Below are 22,882 nucleotides of genomic sequence, written 5' to 3'. Positions count from 1 at the left end.
AACCACCCATTATTAAAAATTTATTATATGCTAAGGTTGGTTATAATAGCTAGTAAGAAAGACTATATTTCTGGGGCACCTGGGTGGCTCAGTCAGTTGAGTGTCCAACTCTTGATCTTACAATTATGAGTTCAAGCCCTTAAAAAAAAAAGAAGAAGAAGGAAAGAGAGGCTATATTTCTGCCTTTGGGGAGCTTTAGGAGAAACAAAACAAAAAGATCAACAGATGAATAAGTAAATGAAAATCTAATTACAAGTGATAAAAAGTGTTATGAAGACAGGTGCAAGATGTGGAAGAGAGAATCAGGCTGAAAGCTTTTTTGAAAATGTGCGTTTTAATCTGAGACTTGAAGGATGAGAAAAGCAGCCATACAAAGAGCCCAGGACAGGATTCCTGATAGATGGAAGAAACTGATGAGAGGTCTAAGATGGAAAAGACCTACATTTGTTTTAGAAGGCCTGTGATTTGGTACATACGGAGGAAAGGAGACAATGTTCAACATGAAGGCGCATTGTCCCTGGTTGAAAGAGAATGAAAATAAAGATAGGCAGGGACTCACTTTGCCAAGAGCCTGTGAAACATGGCAGTGATTTTGGAATTTATTGGAATTTTTCCAGTGACTTTGGAAGTGCAAGGAGAAGACTATGGAAAACTTTAAGCAGGAATTTTCATTTTGATTGGCGTCAGCATCATGTTGTGGAAAGTGTTAAAAATGTAGATGCTGGAGCGCATGGGTGGCTCAATCTGACTCTTAGTTTTGGCTCAGGTCATGATCTCAGGGTCATGAGATCCAGCCCCACATTGGGCTCTGCACTCAATGGGGTCTGCTTCTAGATTCTGTCCCTCTGCCCGTTCCCCCACTTTCTTTCTCTCCCTCTCTCCTTCTCGTAAGTAAATTTAAAAAAAAAAAAAAAAAAAGGATGCTTTATTCATATGAAGTGCCCAGAAACTGGCAAATTCTCTGCCATTAGTGATTAGTGGGGGCTGGAGGGAATGGAGAATGATGAATGACTCCTTAGTGGGCACAAGGTTTCTAGTGGGGGTGATGAGAATGTTCTGGAACTAGATAGTGGCAATAGATGCATGACATTGGGAATGTATTGCAGACTATTGAATTGTACTCTTTAAAATGGGGGGATTTATGTTTTGTGAATCTTACCTCAATTTAAATATACATATATTGTTTTTAAGTATGTATAGATATGTACATACAGGCTAGCATATGCACACACATGACTTGTCTCCTGTAGATTTTGATTCAGTCTGGGGTGGTCTCAGACATTTATATTGTTAACATGCTTCCTGGATGATTCTAATCTTTATAAAAATTGAGAAACCCCAGCTCAATTTCTTTTCTTGCTCCCTTCTGGCACCATATGAGCTCTCATCATATTTGCACTTTCATGCGCTCTTTAGAAATTGCACAGCAATATTTGAAGGGCGCCTGTGTGGCTCAGTCGTTAAGCATTTGCCTTTGGCTCAGGGCGTGATCTCAGGGTCCTGGGATCGAGCCCCACATCAGACTCCCTGCTCCGCTGGAGCCTGCTTCTCCCTCTCCCACTCCCTCTGCTTGTGTTCCTCTCTCACTGGCTGTCTCTCTCTGTCAAATAAATAAATAAAAATCTTAAAAAAAAATATTTGAGACTTATACAAGCCATTCACTTTTTAAGGTGATTTTCATTTTGTCTCTCTGGTCTGCTGTAGAATTTTTTATTTCTCTTAAAAGAAAAAACTGTATTTTTTTTTCTTTTTCAGAGCTGGAGTCCAGGTGTGAGAAATTTCCACAAAAAGATATTTCTGAAGTAGAGTCATTCAATTGGGAGATAATGGAAAGCCTTAAATGCTGTGATTTTGATGGCTCTAGTTTGAGAGATGACTGGGAATACAAAGGCCAATTTGAAAGACAACAAGTAACTCAGGAATGCTGTTTCAAACAAGTAAAAGTCACATATGAAAACATACCCACTTTTGAGCATCATACATCCCTCAGTTTACATCAGAACAATGAGATTGGTGAGAAACTGATTGAATGTAATGAATGTGGAAAAGCATTTAGCCGTGGCTCACACCTTATTCAGCATCAGAAAACTCATACTGGTGAAAAACCCTTTGAATGTAAGGAATGTGGGAAGGCCTTTAGTCGTGCCTCACACCTTGTTCAACATCAGAGAATTCATACAGGTGAGAAACCTTATGACTGTAAGGAATGTGGGAAGGCCTTTGGCCGTACTTCAGAGCTTATTCTACATCAAAGACTTCATAGTGGTGTCAAACCCTATGAATGTAAAGAATGTGGAAAGACCTTTAGACAGCATTCACAACTTATTCTGCATCAAAGAACTCACACAGGTGAGAAACCCTATGTATGTAAAGACTGTGGGAAGGCTTTTATTCGTGGCTCACAACTTACTGTTCATCGGAGAATTCATACAGGGGCTAGACCCTATCAGTGTAAAGAATGTGGGAAAGCCTTTAGACAGCATTCACAGCTTACTGTCCACCAGAGGATTCATACTGGTGAGAAACCGTATGAATGTAAGGAATGTGGGAAGGGCTTTATCCATAGCTCAGAAGTTACTCGACATCAAAGAATTCATTCTGGGGAGAAACCCTACGAATGTAAGGAATGTGGGAAGGCCTTTAGACAACATGCACAGCTCACACGACATCAGAGAGTTCATACTGGTGACCGACCTTACGAATGTAAGGACTGTGGGAAGGCATTCAGTCGTAGTTCATACCTTATTCAACATCAGAGAATTCATACAGGTGACAAACCCTATGAATGTAAGGAATGTGGGAAAGCCTTTATTCGTGTTTCACAACTGACTCATCATCAGCGAATTCATACTTGTGAGAAACCCTATCAATGTAGGGAATGTGGAATGGCCTTTATTCGTAGTTCACAACTTACTGAACATCAGAGAATTCATCCTGGAATCAAACCTTATGAATGTAGAGAATGTGGGCAGGCCTTTATTCTTGGCTCACAGCTCATCGAACACTACAGAATCCATACTGGTTAGAAAGCCTTGAATGTTAGGGGTGTAGGAGCCTTTATGTGGAGTTCACACCTGACTCAATATTAGATAATTTGTATGTAATGTAATTAATGTGAAAACCTTCACTTGTCACTTCCGTTACAGAATATCGGATAACTCATAGCAGAAGAAAATTGAATAAATGTGGGAATTCTTTTTGCCTCACACTCACTGCTTGCTAAGCATCAGAAAACTTATGCTGAAAAAAATATTAATATGAATATAGAAAACTTTCTGTTACCACTCAAAATGTGTTAAACTTCTGAGAATTCCTAATAGAAAATGACCTTATTAAAATATTTTGTGAATGTGCCTTTTACCACGATATACATCTTAACATTATCTCAGCTCCACCAGTTACTGACTGTATTGATTTTGGACAAATAATGCAGTCTTCCTGTTCCTCAGTTTACTTATTTTTAAGCAGTGATCATTATACTTACCTAATAGAGTTTTCCTGAGGACTATCAGATATTTTATATAAAGCCTGTGTTCAATAAATATTAGTTATCATTGTTAATTAATAATGGTATAACTGTTAAGGAGTTCCTGTGAGAGGAGGACCTTATGAATGTGTCAAATATCAAAAAGCCTTCATAACCACTTGTTATGATAGTTCATTCTAAAAAACAGTAGTCAAGTATAATTATCATGAGGTCTTCATGATACTTAAAGCTAGAAAGTCACAAGATTAGAAATTAACAGAAGAGTAACCAAAAGAAATCTGCCTATTTAGAAATCTAAAGCCACCTTCAAGTATGACTTCGAAAGCAATCAGAAATTTCTACATGTCAAAACCAGTTCAGCGTAGCCAAAGCTGTGTTCCTGTCAACCCAAGGATTGAAGGTAGGGGCTTTGTTCTCCAAATGTGGATCTCCAGCTCCTACTCATTGCCAGTTATATACTAAGCACATTGAAAAATGTCAACTCTAAAAATTAGAGGGAAATAACCACATAAACCCAAATCAACGGTAAGAATGATCATTAAAAACAAAAAAATAATAAACTAGAAAACAACAGTAGACTTCATATGAAGGTTATTTATTTTAACAATATAAGATGGATGATTGACAACCCTGATCTAGGGGGGAAAAACATTAGTATTATGAATAAGGAAGAGCTGAATATTCCTTCTAAATAATCACTATGCATGATTTTAATGTATTTGAAAATGTAAAGAGAATAGATTTTTACAAAAATATCAAAGTTCACAAAGATATGGAATACCTGAATAAATCAATGATTGTAGAAGGACATAAAAAGTCAGTCTGCCCCTTTAAAGAAAACAGTTTAACCTGCTAAAACTTCAAGGAACAGATAGATAATCCCTGAAAGAAGCTTGCCAGTTTATTTTCAAGGCTAAATAAAATTGCAATTTTAAAAAATTCGATAAGGATGGCTCCCAAGAAACAAATTTTAGATGATTATCATTTGTGAAAATAAATATAAATAAAATTCCTGCTAATTGAATCCAGTCTCTTTAAAGTTAGAAGCTCATTCTAAATGGAATATCTAGAATTTCACCTGTTGTGGGTTAATTATGTTTTCAGAATTTTGATATGACTCCAGATGACAGATAGGGAAAGAGCCCCGATCCAACCCCAGAGCTTGTGATTGAATCTGGGGAATCTCAAGAAGCATCCCCTCAATACAGGCAGTGTCTGGGGAAGCGGGCCTGTTGTCTCCGGAAGCCATCCATCTTTTCAGTCATCATGAGTGTTCACTAAGGCACCTGTATTTTCTACATGTGTCACTGCCTACGCAGGGTTAGAAAGTAGTATTCTGTATGTCATTTTTAAGTGGTTTAATGATTAAGATGTACATTTGGAGGGGCTCAAAGCTATGACATTAAGAAGTGTTACTTTGAATAGTTAAAACACATGCACAGGATAAATATTTTAAAGTTACGATTTGGTATGCAGACATAAGTCAGTCTCCACACCATCGATGCCCCTTCCCACCGTGTTATTCTATGTACCTATCACTGTATCAAGTTCTTGTATATACTTCCTGATTTTTATGTTTGCCTAAGTGTAGACATGCACATAACACTCTTTATAAAAGTTTTTTACATGAATGGTAGCAAATTTCTATACTTGATATTTTTGCTTATCTGTACACCTTGAAATTGGATCATATCAATACATATATAGTTGCCTTATTCTTCCTTAACAGCTGCATAGTATATGTGTTTCATTACTTATCCTGTCGATTTAGTTTTTTTCATTATTCTTTGCTTTCAAACAATACTGTAATAAATATCCTTGCACACAAATTATTTTGTATATGTGTGATATCTCTTTAAGATAAATTCCTAAAAGAGGAAGTGCTAGATCAAAAGGTATATACAGTTTTGAAACTTTCTATTCACACAGAATCTTATAATGTACCCCTAGTGCCCCCATCATCAGCTTCAGTAATTACTAGCTAATGGCCAGTCTTGTTTTATCTGTATTCCCACACACTCCCCCAGCCTCATGTCAGTTTTGAAGTAAATCCCAGCTACATCATTTCATCCATAAATATTTCAGTATGTATCTCTAAAATATATCACAATTTGAGAAAATATTTTCACTCCTTAAAAAAAATGGCAGGGTGCCTGGGTGGTTCAGTTGGTTAGGCGTCCGACTCTTGATTGCAGCTCAGGTCTTGATCTTGGGGTCATGGGTTCAGGCCCAGTGTTGGGTTCTGTGCTGGGCATGGAGCCTGCTTAAAAACAAAACAAACGTTTTAAAAAGGTAATACTGTCATTCCAGATCTGATGGTCAGTGTTCCAATTTGTAATTGATAAGCGTCGATTTTTTTAAAAAGTTAATTGATATCCAAATTATGTCCAGAAATTGCAGTTGTTACGTCTCTGAAGTCTCATTTTATCCATTCTTTCTCATCCTTTTTTTCCCCCTGATAATTTATTTTCTGAAGAAACTAGATTGTTTGCCTTACAGAGTTTCTCAGAGCCTGGTTTTTGCTGACTGCATCCCATGGCATTGTTTAACATGCTCCTCTATCCTTGGTATTTCTATAAATTGGTAGTTGGTATCTAGAGGTTTGATCAGATTGAGGAGGGTTTTTGTTTTGCTGAGATATTGAGACACAACATTGAGGTGTCTTTTTATGACATTAGCAACTATTGTTCAATTGATCTATTAATCCAGTAAGGATTACAAATGATACCTACTTCTTCTTCCCTTACTAGCCAGAATATTTTTATGAAGAAAAACTTCCCTTTAACTACCATTTGGTTACCCATGTTACAGCAAGGAAAGACAGGATAAATGCTTCTTTCTCTTAATTGGTTTTCAAAATAATGAGTTGGTTCCCTAGCATTCGGCCATGGTAATTTATGAGTTTAAGGGTGTGTAGCATATTTATTTAAATACAGTTTGGCTGTACTCTCATTGATGCTAAAATTGTTCCATGTTTGGGATGTGGAGCCTCTTCCAGCTGCCTCTTCTATCCTTTTGATATGACCCTATGAACACTTGCTTGCTGTCTGCCACAAGATGCGCCTTGTTCGTTTCCTACCTCCCACCTTGAAGCAGCCATTTTCCAAGGAGTCATCTTTTTTTGGTATTTTGACAAATTCCCAAACGGTATATAGAAACCACAAATCACAAGGAGTGCTCCATTCTCTGGTCAGTCATTTTTAGATAGCTGTTTTATACACATTGCTCAAGTGCCTTCAGGAAAATTATGCATCTATGCACCTGCCCACACAGAAGAGATCCCAAGACACCACATTTATCTAATCCTACAGAAAACACTTCTTTGAAATGTAGACCATTCGAAGGGTGAAAAATGGAAAAGTGACTTTCATTTTCACTTCCATTCCTTTGACTATGATTAAGATAGATGACCGTTTGTTCACATACTTCTTGACCATTGGTATTGCTTGTAGCATGGTGCCTAAAACATAGTAGCTGCTGAATAAATATTTGTTAATTGAATAAATTAATTGTATATTCATACCCTTTGCTCATTAGTAATGAACTAGTCATATTTTTCTACTTAAAAGAGCTATTTTTGAGAGGAATAAATGTGTATAAAATTCCTAACACAGTACTTGGGATTCATCAAGTGTTCCCTGGTCTTGTTACTTGCATACATTGTCATTTATGTCTCTGATTTGGCTTCTTTTTTTTTTTCCTACTTTAAAAGATTAAGAAATTGAGAGTCAAGAGATTAAGTAGCTTGCCCAAGGCCTCGTAAATGGAGAATCCTAAATTACAAGGGCAAGGTCAAGATAGGGCAGAATTTCATGTACATATACAGCTTTACAGATGTGAGACCATGAAAAGGGAAAAAAAGTGTTTTTTTCAGGTAATCTATAAAATGCATGGTCCTAGTACAGAAAATGGCAAGGCTAGGAACAAAGGTATAAAAGAGCTTAATTAGAATCTTTTTTTAAAAAAAATTATTTGTCCTTACAAAGAGTGAAATGCTCAAATAGAATACAGAGTATAGAGGGGCGCCTGGGTGGCACAGCAGTTAAGCGTCTGCCTTCGGCTCAGGGCGTGATCCCAGCATTATGGGATCGAGCCCCACATCAGGCTCCTCCGCTATGAGCCTGCTTCTTCCTCTCCCACTCCCCCTGCTTGTGTTCCCTCTCTCGTTGGCTGTCTCTATCTCTGTCAAATAAATAAATAAAATATTTTTTTAAAAAAAAATAATACAGAGTATAGAAAACTATAAGAAAACATTTTGAGTATCTTCACTAAAACATGCATGTTACCATTTTTGTATATTTCCTCCTAGCTTCTAAGTTTTTAAAAATTCATACTTTATGGGGTGCCTGGGTCGTTCAGTGGGTTGTCTGACTCTTGATTTTGGCTCAGGTCATGATCTCAGGGTCCTGGGATTGAGCCCCAGGGCAGGCTCTGCACTCAGCAGGGGGTCTGCTTCAGGATTCTCTCTCTCCCTCTCCCTCTGCCCCTTCCCCTACTCACACACCCTCTGTCTCTCTGTCTCTCAAATCTTTTAAAAAATTAATACTTTATTACGGAAAACTTCAAACATGCACAAAAGTAGAAAGTACAGTGAACTCTCGTAATTCTCATCACCCTGCTATAAAAACTGTCAACCCATGACCAGTCTTACTTTGTCCATATCCACACCCACTTCCTCTTTCTTTGGATTCTTTTTTTTTTTTAATCCTCTTGAAAGCAGAACTTAGGTCATATGATGATATCTGTAACTATTTCAGCAATTATCTCTAAAAGAATTAAAAAATACATATATGTCAGTAGAAATTTATAATCTTGAGCCATTAGTAGGGAGGACAATAAAATTTTCTACTAAATCTAGCTTAAGCTTATACTTATGATTCTCATTGTGATTGCAGAGACAGTTGTTTCATATGTATTAGGAGAATCAGGAATTTAGGAAAAAGTTTTCCTATGAACAACATTCTTACCCAAAAGTTCTCTCTCTCCTTTTCAAAAAAGGAAATTTTTCAGGTGCAAATGTGAGATGTGAAGCTTGCTTTGTTGTTTGTTTTTATTTTTAAAAATTGACTGAATTGGTACAACTCTTACCATAATTCTAAATCCTTGATGTGTTGACAGTTGTATCTGCTACTTTGCTCCTAGGAGACAGTCAGATATTTGTTGAATAAATAATAAGTAATAACAGGTAGTAAATTTGAGTTAATAAATTAGGCAAATGTTAGAACATTTTTGTGGGGAGAAGATGGAGGTGGGAAACCTTCCCTTTACCGAAAAAAAATTTTTTTGGATATAGATATGAAATTCCACACTATGCCTTAAACTCTAGCTGAAGGAGAATTTCATAAGTCATTCCAAAGAATTCATATATTTTTTTAAAATATTGTATCTGGGAAACCTGGGTGGCTCAGTTGGTTAAACATCTGTCTTCGGCTCGGGTCACGATCTCAGGGTCCTGGGATCGAGTTCCAGCGGGGAGCCTCCTTCTCCCTCTGCCTGTTTGTTCCCTCTCTCTCTCTCTCTCTCTCTCTCTGACAAATAAGTAAAATCTTTAAAAATATATATTTTATTTATTTACTTATGTGTTTGAGAGATAGAGTATGAGCAGGGGGAGGGGCAGAGGGCGAAGCGATGGGAGTCAATGTCATCAGTTTACTTGGTCAACTTCCTACTTTCTATCATCCTGTGTCCCCAGTGGAAGCATTCTCTCTGGGGACAAAGATCTTCAAATCAGCAGAGTTCAAAGTCTCCAGGGAAGTCAGGAAAAATTCTGCCAGTTATTGGGCATAATGATGAGAGGAGCCACTCCCACTCCCACTCCTTGATTCCCAGGTCCATGTATTTGGGTTTAGGGGAGACAGCACCGTATGATGGTCTCTGAGTCAAAGCATATACTGAGCCCTCTGAAAACAGAACTCTATCTTCTCAGGTTGTTGACTCCCAGCTGGCACCATAAGTGAGTCTTCAGTAAGTTATTCCACCCTCCAACTGAGCTAGCTGGTGCTGGATGATAGGGCATGTAGTTAGACCAAGTAATTCCATGGACATGAAACTATTACTGTACTTCCTTTGCTGTGAAATAACTTCTTTGACCAGATGCAATGCTGTAGAGAATGCCATGATGGTGAATAAGGCATTCTGTGAGTCCACCTACAATGGCTCCAGCACAAGCATTATGGGCAGGAAAGGCAAGTCCTTTTCCAGAATATGTGTTTATTCCCATAAGGATAAATCTCTGCCCAACCAGCCTGCCACCAAGTTGATGGTCCCTACAGGGAAGATTCTTTATCAGGGACACTATGTTGGTGTTTCTGTTGGCAGATTAGGCATTTGGCAGTTAACTAGTTAGTATTAACCAGGTCAGCCTTGGTGAGGGGAAGTCCACATTGTTGAGCCCATGCATAACTTCCATCCATGCCACCATGACCACTTTGTTCATGGGCCCATTAAGGAAGCACTGGATGGCTGAGGAAGAAGGCTGAATAACATCCACATAATGTGTCATCTTTGTCTACCTGATCATTAAGAATCTCCTCTGCGGTGGGTGTTCTTTAGTGGGCATTCATATGGAATGAAAGCCTGTGCTCATCAGAAAGCGCAATGCATACACCTCTTCTCCAGAATTCCTTGTCACCAATTTTCCAATATTGTTGCTTCCAAGTCCCTGACCAACACTAGCAACTGCCCACGAAACTATTCAGATTCATCCTTCTGGCAATCTCTCTAAGCCAGACAAATGATAAAAACCAAATATATTGTTCAAAGTCCTACCCACTGAAAGGAATCATTCTTTATCACTGGCCTTCAGGATCACCTCTGAGTAGGGTTATAACGCCGTAGCTATCAACTTTTCAGGCGGGACCAGCATATCATGCAGACCCGTCTGTTTTCCAGGCTCATGTTTTTATTTCCTCAGTCAACCTGTTGTAAGGAACATTCCAAGTGACCATAGGCATGGAAGAGTCAGTGTCCTAGGAGTTGGTTCCATATGGATCTGAGCCACCTCTTTGTGCAACTCACTGGTACCTTTTGGACGTGCCCAAGTTTGGTCTCTTATATACCATTCTTACCTGATGATAGATTGCTGCTGCTCACACCCAGCCTTATGGCCAAATGGGTCAGAAAACACACAGCTTATGATGGAAAGCTCAGGCTGAATGGTCACCTCATGTCTCAGTCAGGGTTTCAGTCTCTACCAAGGTCCAGTAGCAAGACAGAAGCAGTTTCTCAAAAGGAGAATGATTAGCTGCAGAAGATGCCATATATTTGCTCCAAAATTCCAGAGGTCTGCTTTGTGATTCGCCTATCGGTGCTTACCAGAGCCTCCATACAGCAACCCTATTTACCATAAACACTCAAGTACTTTTGGATCTTCTGGATCATAAGGCCAAGTGGTTGAATGACTTGTAGCACAGCCTAAACTCTCCAGAGAGCCTTCTCTTGTTCTGATCCCCACTAGAAACTTGCAGTCGTAAGTGCGACTATAGCACATTCCAATGTCATATATGTGGCCTGCACAATCCAAAGAGGTCTACCAAAATTTGTGCCTCTTTGTTCATAGTAGGTGATGTACTTTGGAGGAGATATGTCGACATCCTCCAGACCACGGAACCCAAGAAATTTCACTGAAGTTATGGCCCCTGATTTTCAGGGAGTTTGTCTCCTACCCTCTTATTTATATGTTTTACTGAGGTATGTAAAGCCCTTCCTACTTCCTGCTTCTCAGATCCAGTCAGCATAATGTCACCGATGTAATGCACCAGGATGATCTTCTGTAGAATGTCAAGATGGTCAAGATTTCTGCAAACTGCTTTATGTCAAAGAACAGGAGAGCTGACATACCCTGAGGCAACACCATGAAGGTACACAGGTAAAAGAAAATTGCTTCTGGTAGTTCTTCCAAATTGGTATTGAGGAAAAGGCATTACCCAGGCCAGTAGCTGCAGCTTAAGTACCTGGGGATATGTTGATATTTTCTAGTAGAAATACTACATGTGGGACAGGAGCTGCAATGGGAGCCACCATCAGGTTAACTTTACAATAGTGCAGCCAAACTGGTTAATTAAATGAAGATGTGATAGGTATCAATTTATCAAGTAATTACTTTCTGCAATTCCTTCAAGGATGCAGTATTGCTTGCCATTTACTGTCTTTGAAGGGAAGAGAAGTTTCAGGAACTTCCATTTAGCCCTTCCCATAATAATGGCTTTCATCTGCCAAGGGTAGAGATAGAAAGGCTCAGCCCTGTTGTCCATGGGCAGCTCTGTAGGGCCAGCCCATCCCAGTTCCACAGCTCCTGGTGGGGTTGATGAAGGCGTGGGGCTGTTGCTTCCCAGCCCGACTTCTGCCCCCAACCAGTTCTGCTGCCTTGACATCCATCTCCCGACAGATGCTGATATCATAGCACTACCTGTCAGACCTCTTTGAGTCTGCTTCCTGTGGACCTTGAGCATTTCTAATATTTTCACAGAAAGAAAAAGATCAAAGTTCTCAGCTCAATATTTTAATTGTGCTATGAGTATTAATGAAGAAGTCTTGTTTTTATTGTACTTACTTCTGGCATGACAAGGTATCAGTCAATATTCTTGTTCTATTTTGGTATATTTAATGATGTGTATAATTTTTCAGAGACAAATCAACTGTGATAAATTAGGAACCCCACCTCTCGGTGATAAGACTGTATGTTATCAAATCTAGGCTATTTTTTTAAAGATTTTATTTATTTATTTGACAGAGACAGCCAGCGAGAGAGGGAACACAAGCAGGGGGAGTGGGAGAGGAAGAAGCAGGCTCCTAGTGGAGAAGCCCGATGTGGGGCTCGATCCCAGAACGCTGGGATAACGCCCTGAGCTGAAGGCAGACGCTTATCGACTGGGTCACCCAGGTGCCCCTCAAATCTAGGCTATTATTTGATGACAACACAACACCCCAATTCTTGTGAATATAAACAATTCTTTTTAGGCAATTAAGTCTGGCATGGAATTGATCGCCTATTTCCTTAGAGCACTAATGCCCCACGCGGCACAATACTTTCCACTAACGTTACGTATCAGGCAAGATAAATTTATGGAGGTTTAAATGTATTTAAATTTAACTTTATATGCACAAGACCAAATACACTAATAGGATTAAAAAAAGACATTGTTAATCAGTATACATTAAGCTGGCAAATTTGTAAAAGGAATTACAAGTGATGGACCTAAAAGCATAACCAGAAAACACAGGGGAGCCATTAACTTGTTGGAAGAATTGCAGGAACAATTCTTCATAAAGCAAAGCTCTGGCATTCTTCTGAATCTCATTAAATGACTTTGAAAATGCACCAAAAATTGTTTAAAGTTCGTCAAAGAACTGATTTTTTAAAATATTTTATTAAGAGAGAGAAAGAGTGCACGCATGAGTGGGGGGAGGGGCAGAAGGAGAGGGAGAGACAGAATCCCAAGCACGGAGCCAGACACAGGGCTCCATCTAAGGACCCTGAGATCATAACCAGAGCCTAAATCAAGAGTGGGCCCCCCAACCGACCCAGCCACCCACTCACACCAAAGAGCTGAATTTTTGAAAAAATATATTTTGTTCAAAGATTGGAGCTACCATCCTGAATTTGTTTAATTGTCATGAGGGGCAATACTAAGTAGGTGAACTTAACTCAGTAATGAGATACACATTTCCTACTTGAAACGTAATTTCATTTGGCACATATTTTTAAAGCTGCTATTTAACAAACAAAACTGGCACATATAAGTGTTACTCTTGGCATTCTTAATGGATTGCATTGAAACTGCAGGGGGAAATTATATGTTTCAACAGGTGGAACATATTCAAGCACTCCAAAGGAAATTATTATGACAAGCAAAACAAAAGTAATCACCAGCATTATTGCAATATATTAAAGAACAATGTTAAGGTGGTTTGAATGAAATAAAATAGCAAATATTGTTTAAAATCCTGTCTGTCAGGGCGCCTGGATGGCTCAGTTGGTTAAGTGTCTGCCTTGGACTCAGGTTGTGATACCAGGGTCCTGGGATCAAGCCCCACGTTGCATGGGGCTCCCTGCTCAGCGGGGAACCTGCTTCTCCCTCTGACCCTCCCCCCTTCATGCTCTCTCTCTCTCTCAAAAAAAAAATCAATAAAATAAAAATAAAATCTATAAAATAAAAATAAAATAAGATTAAAAATCCTGTCTGTCCATTTAACCTTTGCAAACTGACTGATTAAATGAACTGTGGAAAATCCATGCACTGGAATACAATATACCTTATAAAGAAATATAAAGAGTGAGGAAGGTATTTATGTACTGATATGTACTCCAACAAGTTTACAACAGAGTCTAGCGTTTGTTAAGTGCTCAAGAAATGTTAGCTATTTTCATCCCACCAGAATGTAAGCTACCTGAATGTGTGGGTTCTCTTCGGTTTTCTTCACTGCTGATCCCCAGTGTCTAGAACAGTGCGCAGCACACAGTAGGTGCTCAGGAAATATAGTTCAATTTTTAATTGTGGAAAATTTCAAACATATACAAAAGTAGAGCAAACAGGATAATGAACGCCCCTTCCTCATTTCTATGACCCATCCTCAGCAAACTCGCTTCATCTAGACTCCCACTCACTTTCCCCCGCATGATGGGTTTCAAAACAAACCAAGACAGCCTATCATTTCACCCATAAATACATAAAATTGCATCTTTAAGTGACAACTCCTTATTACACCTAAATAATTAACATTAATTCTTTAAAACAATGAAATATCCAGTGTTCATATTTCCTCATTGGGTCATATATATTTTTCTATTTTTTTGTTTGTTCAAAACATATGCATATTGGGGCGCCTGGGTGGCACAGCGGTTAAACGTCTGCCTTCGGCTCAGGGCGTGATCCCGGCGTTATGGGATCGAGCCACACATCAGGCTCCTCCGCTATGAGCCTGCTTCTTCCTCTCCCACTCCTCCTGCTTGTGTTCCCTCTCTCGTTGGCTGTCTCTATCTCTGTCTAATAAATAAATAAAATCTTTAAAACAAACAAACAAAAAAAACATATGCATATTGTTTGTTCAAATCAGGACCAATATTGTTGAATGAATCTGCTAATTTCAGGAATGAATTATTCTTTTATGACTGAGAAGGCTGAGTGTATTTTGGGATATATATATATATATCTCACATCTTCTTTACCCATTCATCTGTCAATGAACTCTCCATAGTTTGGCTATTGTGGACATTGCTGCTATAAACATTGGGGTGCAGGTGCCCCTTTGAATCACTACATTTGTATCTTTGGGGAAGATACCTAGTAGTGCAATTGCTGGGTCACAGGGTAGCTCTATTTTTAACTTTTTGAGGAAATTCCATACTGTTTTCCAGAGTGGCTGTATCAGCTTGCATTCCCACCATCATCCTTGCCAACATCTGTTGTTTCCTGACTTGTTAATTTTAGCCATTCTGACTGGTATGAGGTGGTATCTCATTGGGGTTTTGATTTGTATTTCCCTGATGCCGAGTGATGATGAGCATTTTTTCATGTATCTCTTGGCCATTTGTATGTCTTCTTTGGAGAAATGTCTGTTCATGTCTTCTGGCCATTTCTTGACTGGATTATTTGTTCTTTGGGTGTTAAGTTTGGTAAGTTCTTTATAGATTTTGGATACTAGCCCTTTATCGGATAAAACATTTGCAAGTATCTTCCCCCATTCTATAGGTTGTCTTTTGTTTTTGTCAACTGTTTCCTTTGCTGTGCAAAAGCTTTTTATCTTGATGAAGTCGCAACAGTTCATTTTTGCCTTTGTTTCCCTTTCCCACCTCTATGAATTTTAAACCATGTAAATTTATGATCTATTCAGAAATTGCATGAATAAAAGTTAAAAGTTTTAAAAATCAAGTCCTAGGGGGCGCCTGGGTGGTTCAGTCAGTTGAGCCTCTGGCTCTTGATTTCAGCTCAGGTTATGATCTCAGGGTTGTGAGATCGAGCCCCACGTCAGGCTCCATGCTCAGCATGGAGTCTGCTTGAGATTCTCTTCCTCCCCCTCTGCCCCTTCCCCTCCTTGTGTGCTCTCTCTCTCTCTCTCTCTCTCTCAAAATAAAATAAAATCTTAAAAAAAAAAAAATCAAGTCCTTGGGGCACTTGGGTGGCTCAGTCAGTTGAGCGTAGGACTCTTGGTTTGGGCTGGGGTCATGATCTCAGAGTCCTGGGATGGAGCCCAGCGCTGGGCTCTGCACTCAGTGTGGAGTAAGCTTGAGGATTTTCTCCCTCTCCCTTTGCCCCTCTCCCACCCGCCTCTCTCTCTCTAAAATAAAGAAACCTTTAAAAAGTAATATAAATAAAGTCCTAGAATACCCAACAGGATTAGTGTGGAAGGTCCTGGTGGGAGGGGCGATTGTTCCAGGCCTGCCACAAGATGGCAGCAGAATGACACCAAAGAGTGGTTCTGGACCCTGGAAGAGTGTCTGAGTCTGTCTCCCTTCCCAACCACGACAGACAAATCTTGGGTTCCTGCCCACCCTTGCCTTGAGTTGTTCACTGTGGCTGGGCTAAACCATCCCCAGATTCTTTTTTTCTTTTTCCTTAAGATTTTATTTATTAGAGAGAGAGAGACAGAGCGTGTGCATGCGTGCATGAGTGGGGGGAAGGGCAGAGGGACAGGGAGAGGGACAAGCAGACACCCTGCTGAGTGGGCTAGCCCAACGCAAGGCTCCATCCTAGGACCCTGAGATCATGACCTGAGCCAAAGTCAGACACTTAACCCACTGAACCACCCAGGCACCCTCATCTCGATTCCTGATCCACAAAAACCGTGTAAGATAATAAATGTTGTCTGAAGCTGCTACATTTTGGGGTAATTTGTTAATTGGCAGTAGATAATTTATTCACTGGACATCATACCAAAAAATATTTTAGTATGTGGGGAGTTTATGTATGCATGTTTTAAGATTTTTATTTGGGGGGGCACCTGGGTGGCTCAGTGGTTTAAGCGTCTGACTTTGGCTCAGGTCATGATCTCAAGGTCCTGGAGTCGAGCCCCACTGTGGTCTCCCCACTTAGGGAATAGTCTGCTTCTTCTTCTCTCTCCCTCTGCCCCTCCTCTCGCTCGTGCTCTCCTTGTCTCTCTCTCAAATAAATAAATAAAATCTTTAAAAATATATATTTTTTAAAGTAATTCTACACGCAGCATGGGGCTTGAACTCTTAACCCCGAGACCAAGAGTTGCATTGCTCCACCAACCAAGCTAGCCAGGCTCCCCTAAGTATGTATTTCTAAAATATAGACTTTTTTTTTAACACAGCCACCAAAGCCATATCACATATAAAAATTTCAGATTATTTGTATAATGAAATATTCAGGCATTTGGAGGAAGTATCTGGGGGAAGAATACGGATATCTGCAATCTACTTTGAAACACAACAAAAAAGATATAGATTGATAGAGGCATAGATGGCTAGTTACATGATAAAGCAAATATAGCAAAATGTTATGGCAAAAAAAAATCTAGGTGTCACGTATATGAGTGTTCACTCTATGATGCCTTCACCTTCTCTGTATCTTTGAATTTCTTTTGTAATAAAATGTTGAGGGAAAAGTCTATCATTGTTCAAGTTTCCAATTGTCTCAAAAATGTCACAATTTTTTCTTTGACTGTTTGTTCATATCAAGATCCAAATAAGGTCTACATATTGACATTGGTTGGTATAAAAGTTTCATGGTCTGTAAACCACAGTATTTTGTCGCCTTTTTGTTACAGCAGCAAAGTCTTCAAGCTAGCCAATACAGGGCAGCATGGCTTTTATCCCCAGCTGGCACTTTATCCTGAGTTTGAGCTCTTTCGTCCCGCAAATTGACAAAACCATTTCTAAAAGAGATCCGAGCAATGGCAGCAGCAGCTTTTTGATTTGGGCTTCCTGACTCCAGGTCACTGCCATGGGGGGTGAGTTCTCAACCTCATCTCTGCAGGGGGCCACTTCAGAGCAAACCACTTTCTCAGGTCAGCTTTTAGATGTTTCCAGTCATTCCTGATCGCCAGCCAGGAAGCAAGGTGTGTGCTCCGTGCAACGGGAAGGGCCACATGCTTGGGGTTTAATGCGCGGCAGTTGTGCTGTTTTGAAGTTCTGAATATCTTTACATATGTACCTTGTAAGTGAAATTGGATGGCACAGTAGAGCTGGCTCCAGGGACCTGGGGCCTGACTCCTATGCATGGTCTCCTCCCACCACTCTCCCTGAGACAAACTTTTTTTTTTTTTTAAGATTTTATTTATTTATTTGACAGAGAGACAGAGAGAGAAAGAACACAAGCAGGCTCCCCGCCAAGCAGGGAGCCTGGCATGGGGCTCAATCGCAGGACCCTAGGATCATGACCTGAGCCGAAAGCAAATGCTTAACGACTGAGCCACCCAGGTGCCCCTTTTTTAAGGATTTTATTTATTTATTTATTTACTTATTAATTAGAGACAGAGCACAAGCAGGGGGAGAGGGAGAAGCAGACTCCTCGCTGAGAGGAGAGCCCAATACGGGACTTGATCCCAGGTCTCCAAGATCATGACCTGAGCCAAAGACAGATGCTTAACCAACTAAGCCACTCAGGTGCCCCTCTGAGACAAGCTCTTGGCTCCCTGTTCTGCCTCCCTGGGGCCTGGGACCTGTGCAAGGGCATAGGGAGGGTCAAGGTCCAATATGCCTCTGTTGTCTATGACCTCCGAGGGGAGGGCAGGGTGCCAGCTCCCCCCACTTCAGTCACCAAGCCATAGCACATTCACCAGGTAACCCAGCAGGAAAGAATGTTTTGCCCACCTTTGATCCCTGGCTCTTCTTGGCACCAAAGTTGCATTACCCCAGGCACTAAGCCAATGGGAAGGGCAGATGCCTGGTTCGACTTCTCTATCTCTGGCCAGAACACAAGGAGTTGGTGCAGTGGCCGGTGGGGAGAGGGGAAGCCAGCAGCCAGTGGGCAGTCTAGTTAATGACACATACTGCCATTAGGCACATTTGTGGGCATACACTGAGTTGCAGGGCCAGTGCCCCAGATGCCTGTCTGTGCTCACCCCGGGAGTATCCAATGCCCTAGGGGGCACAGCATTAAATAGCAAATTCAAAACTCTACAACAAGTTGAGAGAGAGCATGGAAAAAAGGAAAAATTTATATTTTAGTATAAATATTAATTAAATTCATTAAATTAAATAAATAGTATAAAGTATATAATAAGTTTCTTTTACAAAGTATAAAATAAGTATAAATTAAAATTTTATTTTAGTATTTAATGGCACTTTTTTCCTGCTGTTTCAACAAGGAGTCCCACATTTTCATTTTGCACAGTCCCCACAAGTTAGGTAGCAATCCTGATTAGAAGGCACTCTTTCAGTCCTTCCAACCTTTCTGGTATTCAACCTTACGTCGATTTCTATTTTCTTCCCTGAACACTGATGCTACGGCTGCAGATAACAGGGGAGAGCTGGATGAGTGGCACAAGGGCGGCCACTCCCTGAAGACACCCAGAAATATTTAGAAGATAGCTAGAAGAGAAGCATTGAGGTCCTTCTTCATTAAATGTGTGGGAGTGAGCAAACAAGAGAACATTTGGGTTAATTTCCTTCAACAAATATTTATCAAATCCACCCATGTGCCAGATGCTGGGAATGCAATGGAGTCTAAGTCAACAGATAGATAAATAGAACAGCTACACTGTTTTCCAGGGTGACAAACTGAGTGCAGAGGTGGGGGTAAGACAGGAAGCGGCCAAGACAGTTGCTATGCAGCCAAGTCATTTTGTATGCATGTTTAACAAATGCAGAGTCAAATATGGGTTCACAATAAAGCAAGAGATCACACAAAAAATACCCATTCAAACAAGGAAAATGATGCTGCCCTCCATTCCACTCAAGAAGTGAACAGCATATGCTCCCGAGTGAATATGAGATACGGGCATAATCTACTACTTCCTTGGTTCCCATGTCTCACCTGGATGAGTGTGAGTTGAGTGTATTTTTCATTCAACATGGTCCCTAAATCCAAACTTAACATCGATGTTTAGCCAAAGCCACAGCAATCTGCCTCAACATAGGAGGAAAAAGGACTGTGCTGGACATTATGAAAGATGGGGGCAGGGGGAAAGGTGCTATCTTACCTTCTGATATGGCATCATCTTAAGGTATTTTCAAGGGAAGTTTTAACTATACACTATTTTCACCTCAGGCACTGACTTGACCAAATCCAGGTGCAAGGAGACTCCGCTGTGCCCCAAGAGCCAATCATTGCTGGCTTTGTCCGTCCCCCACCCCCACATTTCCTGCTGCCCAGTAGTTGAGACATCCTGTCAATGCTGACTGGACTTCGCCTTTCATGCCCAGGCTGCCAGACACCACTGTGGTTTAGCACAGAAAGATGATCTGAAACAGTCAGGTCCTCTCTCTCAGCATTTTGAACAAAAACTATAGAAAAGGTTGGTAAGGAGACTACTATCATTTGAAATTTAAAGGTCATACCATAAGGGTCACCAAAGAGATCACTGCAAGCCAATGTTATAGGGGAGCAGAAATTATAAATAAGCAGACATCATTGGTTTCAGGACAGTAAGAAGCAGACGATGTGGAATGTGACTGAATCACATTGTTGGGGTTTTTAATATTCATCTTTATTAATTTTATTGTGAATGTGCACGTGAGGTATAATGGATTAGAGACAGATTTCTTTTTCTTTCTTTCTTTCTTTCTTTCTTTCTTTCTTTCTTTCTTTCTTTCTTTCTTTCTTTCTTCTTTCTCTTTTAATTTGAGAGAGAGAGAGAGTGAGTGTGAGAGAACCTGAAGCAGACTCCCCACTGGGCACAGAGCCTAACTCGGGGCTTGATCCCACAACCGTGAGATCATGACCTGAGCCAAAACCAAGAGTTGGATGCTTAACCAACTGAGCCACCCAGGCGCCCCTAGAGACAGATTTCTTATTAAAATACCTTAAAGTAAGTGCATCAGCTCCCTTTGCTCTAGTCCTTACTTTTAGGGCGATATGATGAAAGCCAGGTCAATTGTCCTATGTGAGTAGCTGGGTGGTCTGTCAGCAAGAAACAATGAAAAATAATTTTTCTCTGCTTAAAAATGAGAAGAAGGCAGCTCTATGCCTACAGATCTATGAGGGGAGACTAGAAGAGACACTGGTGCAGTGAACCAGGAGGGAGAAGACAGGGTGGCCTGGATCAGGGTGAAGGCACTGGGGAAAAGAGGTGGATGGAAGCGAGAGACCCAGGATCCCTCCTCAGGAATTAGGAACAGGGATATAGGGCACAATGCTGAAAACTGGAAGCAGTTGGCCACACCAAGCCCTGCCCATGAGAGGCCAACTCAAGTGCCTACCAGGACAGGGCAAGGGATATGAATAAGTGAAATACGTATAAGATATTAGGGATTGGTGGGGACTTGGGGGAAGTGGAAATGCATGTCCCTGTGTCAGTAGCAAACCACCCAAAATTCAGTGACTTCAAATAATAAGCATCTATTATTTCTCCTGATTTTGTGGGTTGGCTGGGCTGTTCTAATCTGACTCAGCTGGGGCTGGGTGGTCTAGGATGCCCTCACTCATGTCTGGTGATTGGCCTGGTCTCAGCTGGAGCAACAGCAAGTGCCAGGCCCAATGCCTCTTGTCAGCCAGCAGGCTAGCCTGGGCTTGCCCACACAGAGGTGGTCACAGAGTTCACAAGAGTGGCAAAAGAAGGCAAGTCTCCATGCACAAACATTTTTTCAATCCTGTTCATGTCAAAATGACTAATATACTATTGCTTTCGGCCAAAGCAACATGGACATCCCCTTATCAAGGCTGACTTGGCTACTGTTAAAAAATTATTCTGACACTTATTAAAATGCCAAGATGGACTTTATTCAGGACAATCGCAATATAGGGACCACTGCAAGGGAGTTTTTTGCAGTTGGGGAGAAAGATTGGGCTCAAGTCTGAATACAAGGAAAAGTGGGATTTAGAGCCAAAGGCGGTGGGGTCAGTGGATAGAAAATTACTAAGAGGGTAGGGTAATTCTTCGCTAAATAGATCTAACAGAATTCTTGCTGAAGGCTGGTCAGGGTGACCAAATATTGCCTGGGTGGGTGGGGAATGAAGAATTTGGTGGGATGTCAAGGATGATCAGATGTGGGGTTTCAGGAGGTTCTGGTTAAACTGACTTAGCAGGATTCTTGCTAAAACTGGACTCTATGAGGATAGAGACAGAAGCTCAGGCCTAGTCAAGCAGAGGGCTCAGAAGAGCCTAAGTTGGGTCAAGAAGAGAATCTTTGCCACTGCTGTGACTGTTGAGTGCCTGATCTGCCAACAGTCAATTTGAGTCCCAGATGTCACTATTTCCTGGAGAATCAGCCTGCTCCCTGGTGGAAAGCTGATTGCATTGGACCTCCTCTATCGTGAAGGGAGCAAAGATTTGTCCTCACTGGAATCGACAGATATTCTGAACATGGACTTGCTTCCTTCCCTATAATGCTTCTGCTGTCATCACTGTGGACTCAAGTGCTGATCTACAAACATGGCAGTCTACACAGCATTGTGTCGGATCAAGAAACTCATTTCAAAATGAAGGAAGTGCAGCAGCAGGTTCACACCCATGGAATAAACTGGTCTTACATTCACCTACACCCAGTAGCAACTAGCCTAACTGAAAAGTAGAATGACCCCATGACGCAGTTACAGCGCCAAGTGGGAAACAACACCCTGTCTGTCTTACAGGATGCAGTGTAGACTTTGAATCCGAGACTGCTGCATGGTGCTGTTTGTCCACAGCCAGACTCCCTCCCCACGCAACCCCACACAGCCACCTGCCTGGACTCCCTCCAAAGCCCCCATGCAACCTGCAGGCTATTATCTGCTCAATTCCCTCGGCAAGCCTGAGAGGCCTCCACCCAGGCACCTGTGGTCCAAAGGGGGCCATGCACCAAGCAGCCATTCCTTCTGCAAACAGCTCTCCCACCCTCCATGACCGCCATGCCCCGGAGGCCTCTGCCAGCACCCAGACTCCCGCTGCACGCCCACTCTACCAGCTGCTGATGGCCTGCTTCCCTGCCTACACTCCAGAGGCTTGTCTATTCATCCAGCAACTCCAGACCAGCTCCAGCCTGGCTAAGCTGGCAAACTTCTCTGCCATCCAATGGCCAAATCACGCCAAGGTCTAAACCCCTTCCAGCTTTGTCCTTCCTGGGGTACTCTCCCTCAACTCTAGGGTACCATATAAAGTTTCCTTGTATCTTATACTCTTTTATCGTAGCTAATAATCCTTTCTATTAAATTTCCCTGTTTAATCTATTGGGTGGTTTCTATCTCCTGATTGGACAGCGATGTATGAGAGTTACAATTGTTCTGCATCCTCATCAGCATTTGGTGTGGTCAGTCTTTTTCATCTTGTCCATCCAGTAGGTATGCAGTGATTTCT

General features: G+C 41.1%; 1 protein-coding gene across 4 annotated transcripts in view; it reads left to right on the top strand.

The window, feature by feature from the left end:
• The window catches only part of ZNF565 (zinc finger protein 565), a 37,851-nt gene extending 32,535 nt beyond the window's left edge, over positions 1-5,316 (top strand). For all 4 annotated transcript variants that reach the window (XM_057314706.1, XM_026484425.4, XM_026484423.4 and 1 more), the window contains one exon: positions 1,756-5,316. In XM_057314706.1, coding sequence (XP_057170689.1) covers positions 1,756-3,026 — 1,271 coding nt within the window. In that variant the 3' untranslated portion in view covers positions 3,027-5,316. The remainder of the gene's footprint in view (positions 1-1,755) is intronic.
• The last annotated feature ends 17,566 nt before the right edge of the window (positions 5,317-22,882 follow it).

Source organism: Ursus arctos, unplaced genomic scaffold (genome assembly GCF_023065955.2).
Source record: "Ursus arctos isolate Adak ecotype North America unplaced genomic scaffold, UrsArc2.0 scaffold_19, whole genome shotgun sequence".
Lineage (NCBI taxonomy): Eukaryota > Metazoa > Chordata > Mammalia > Carnivora > Ursidae > Ursus > Ursus arctos.
The sequence above is the reverse complement of the archived record's forward strand: the minus strand, read 5'-3'. Positions and strand labels throughout refer to the sequence as shown.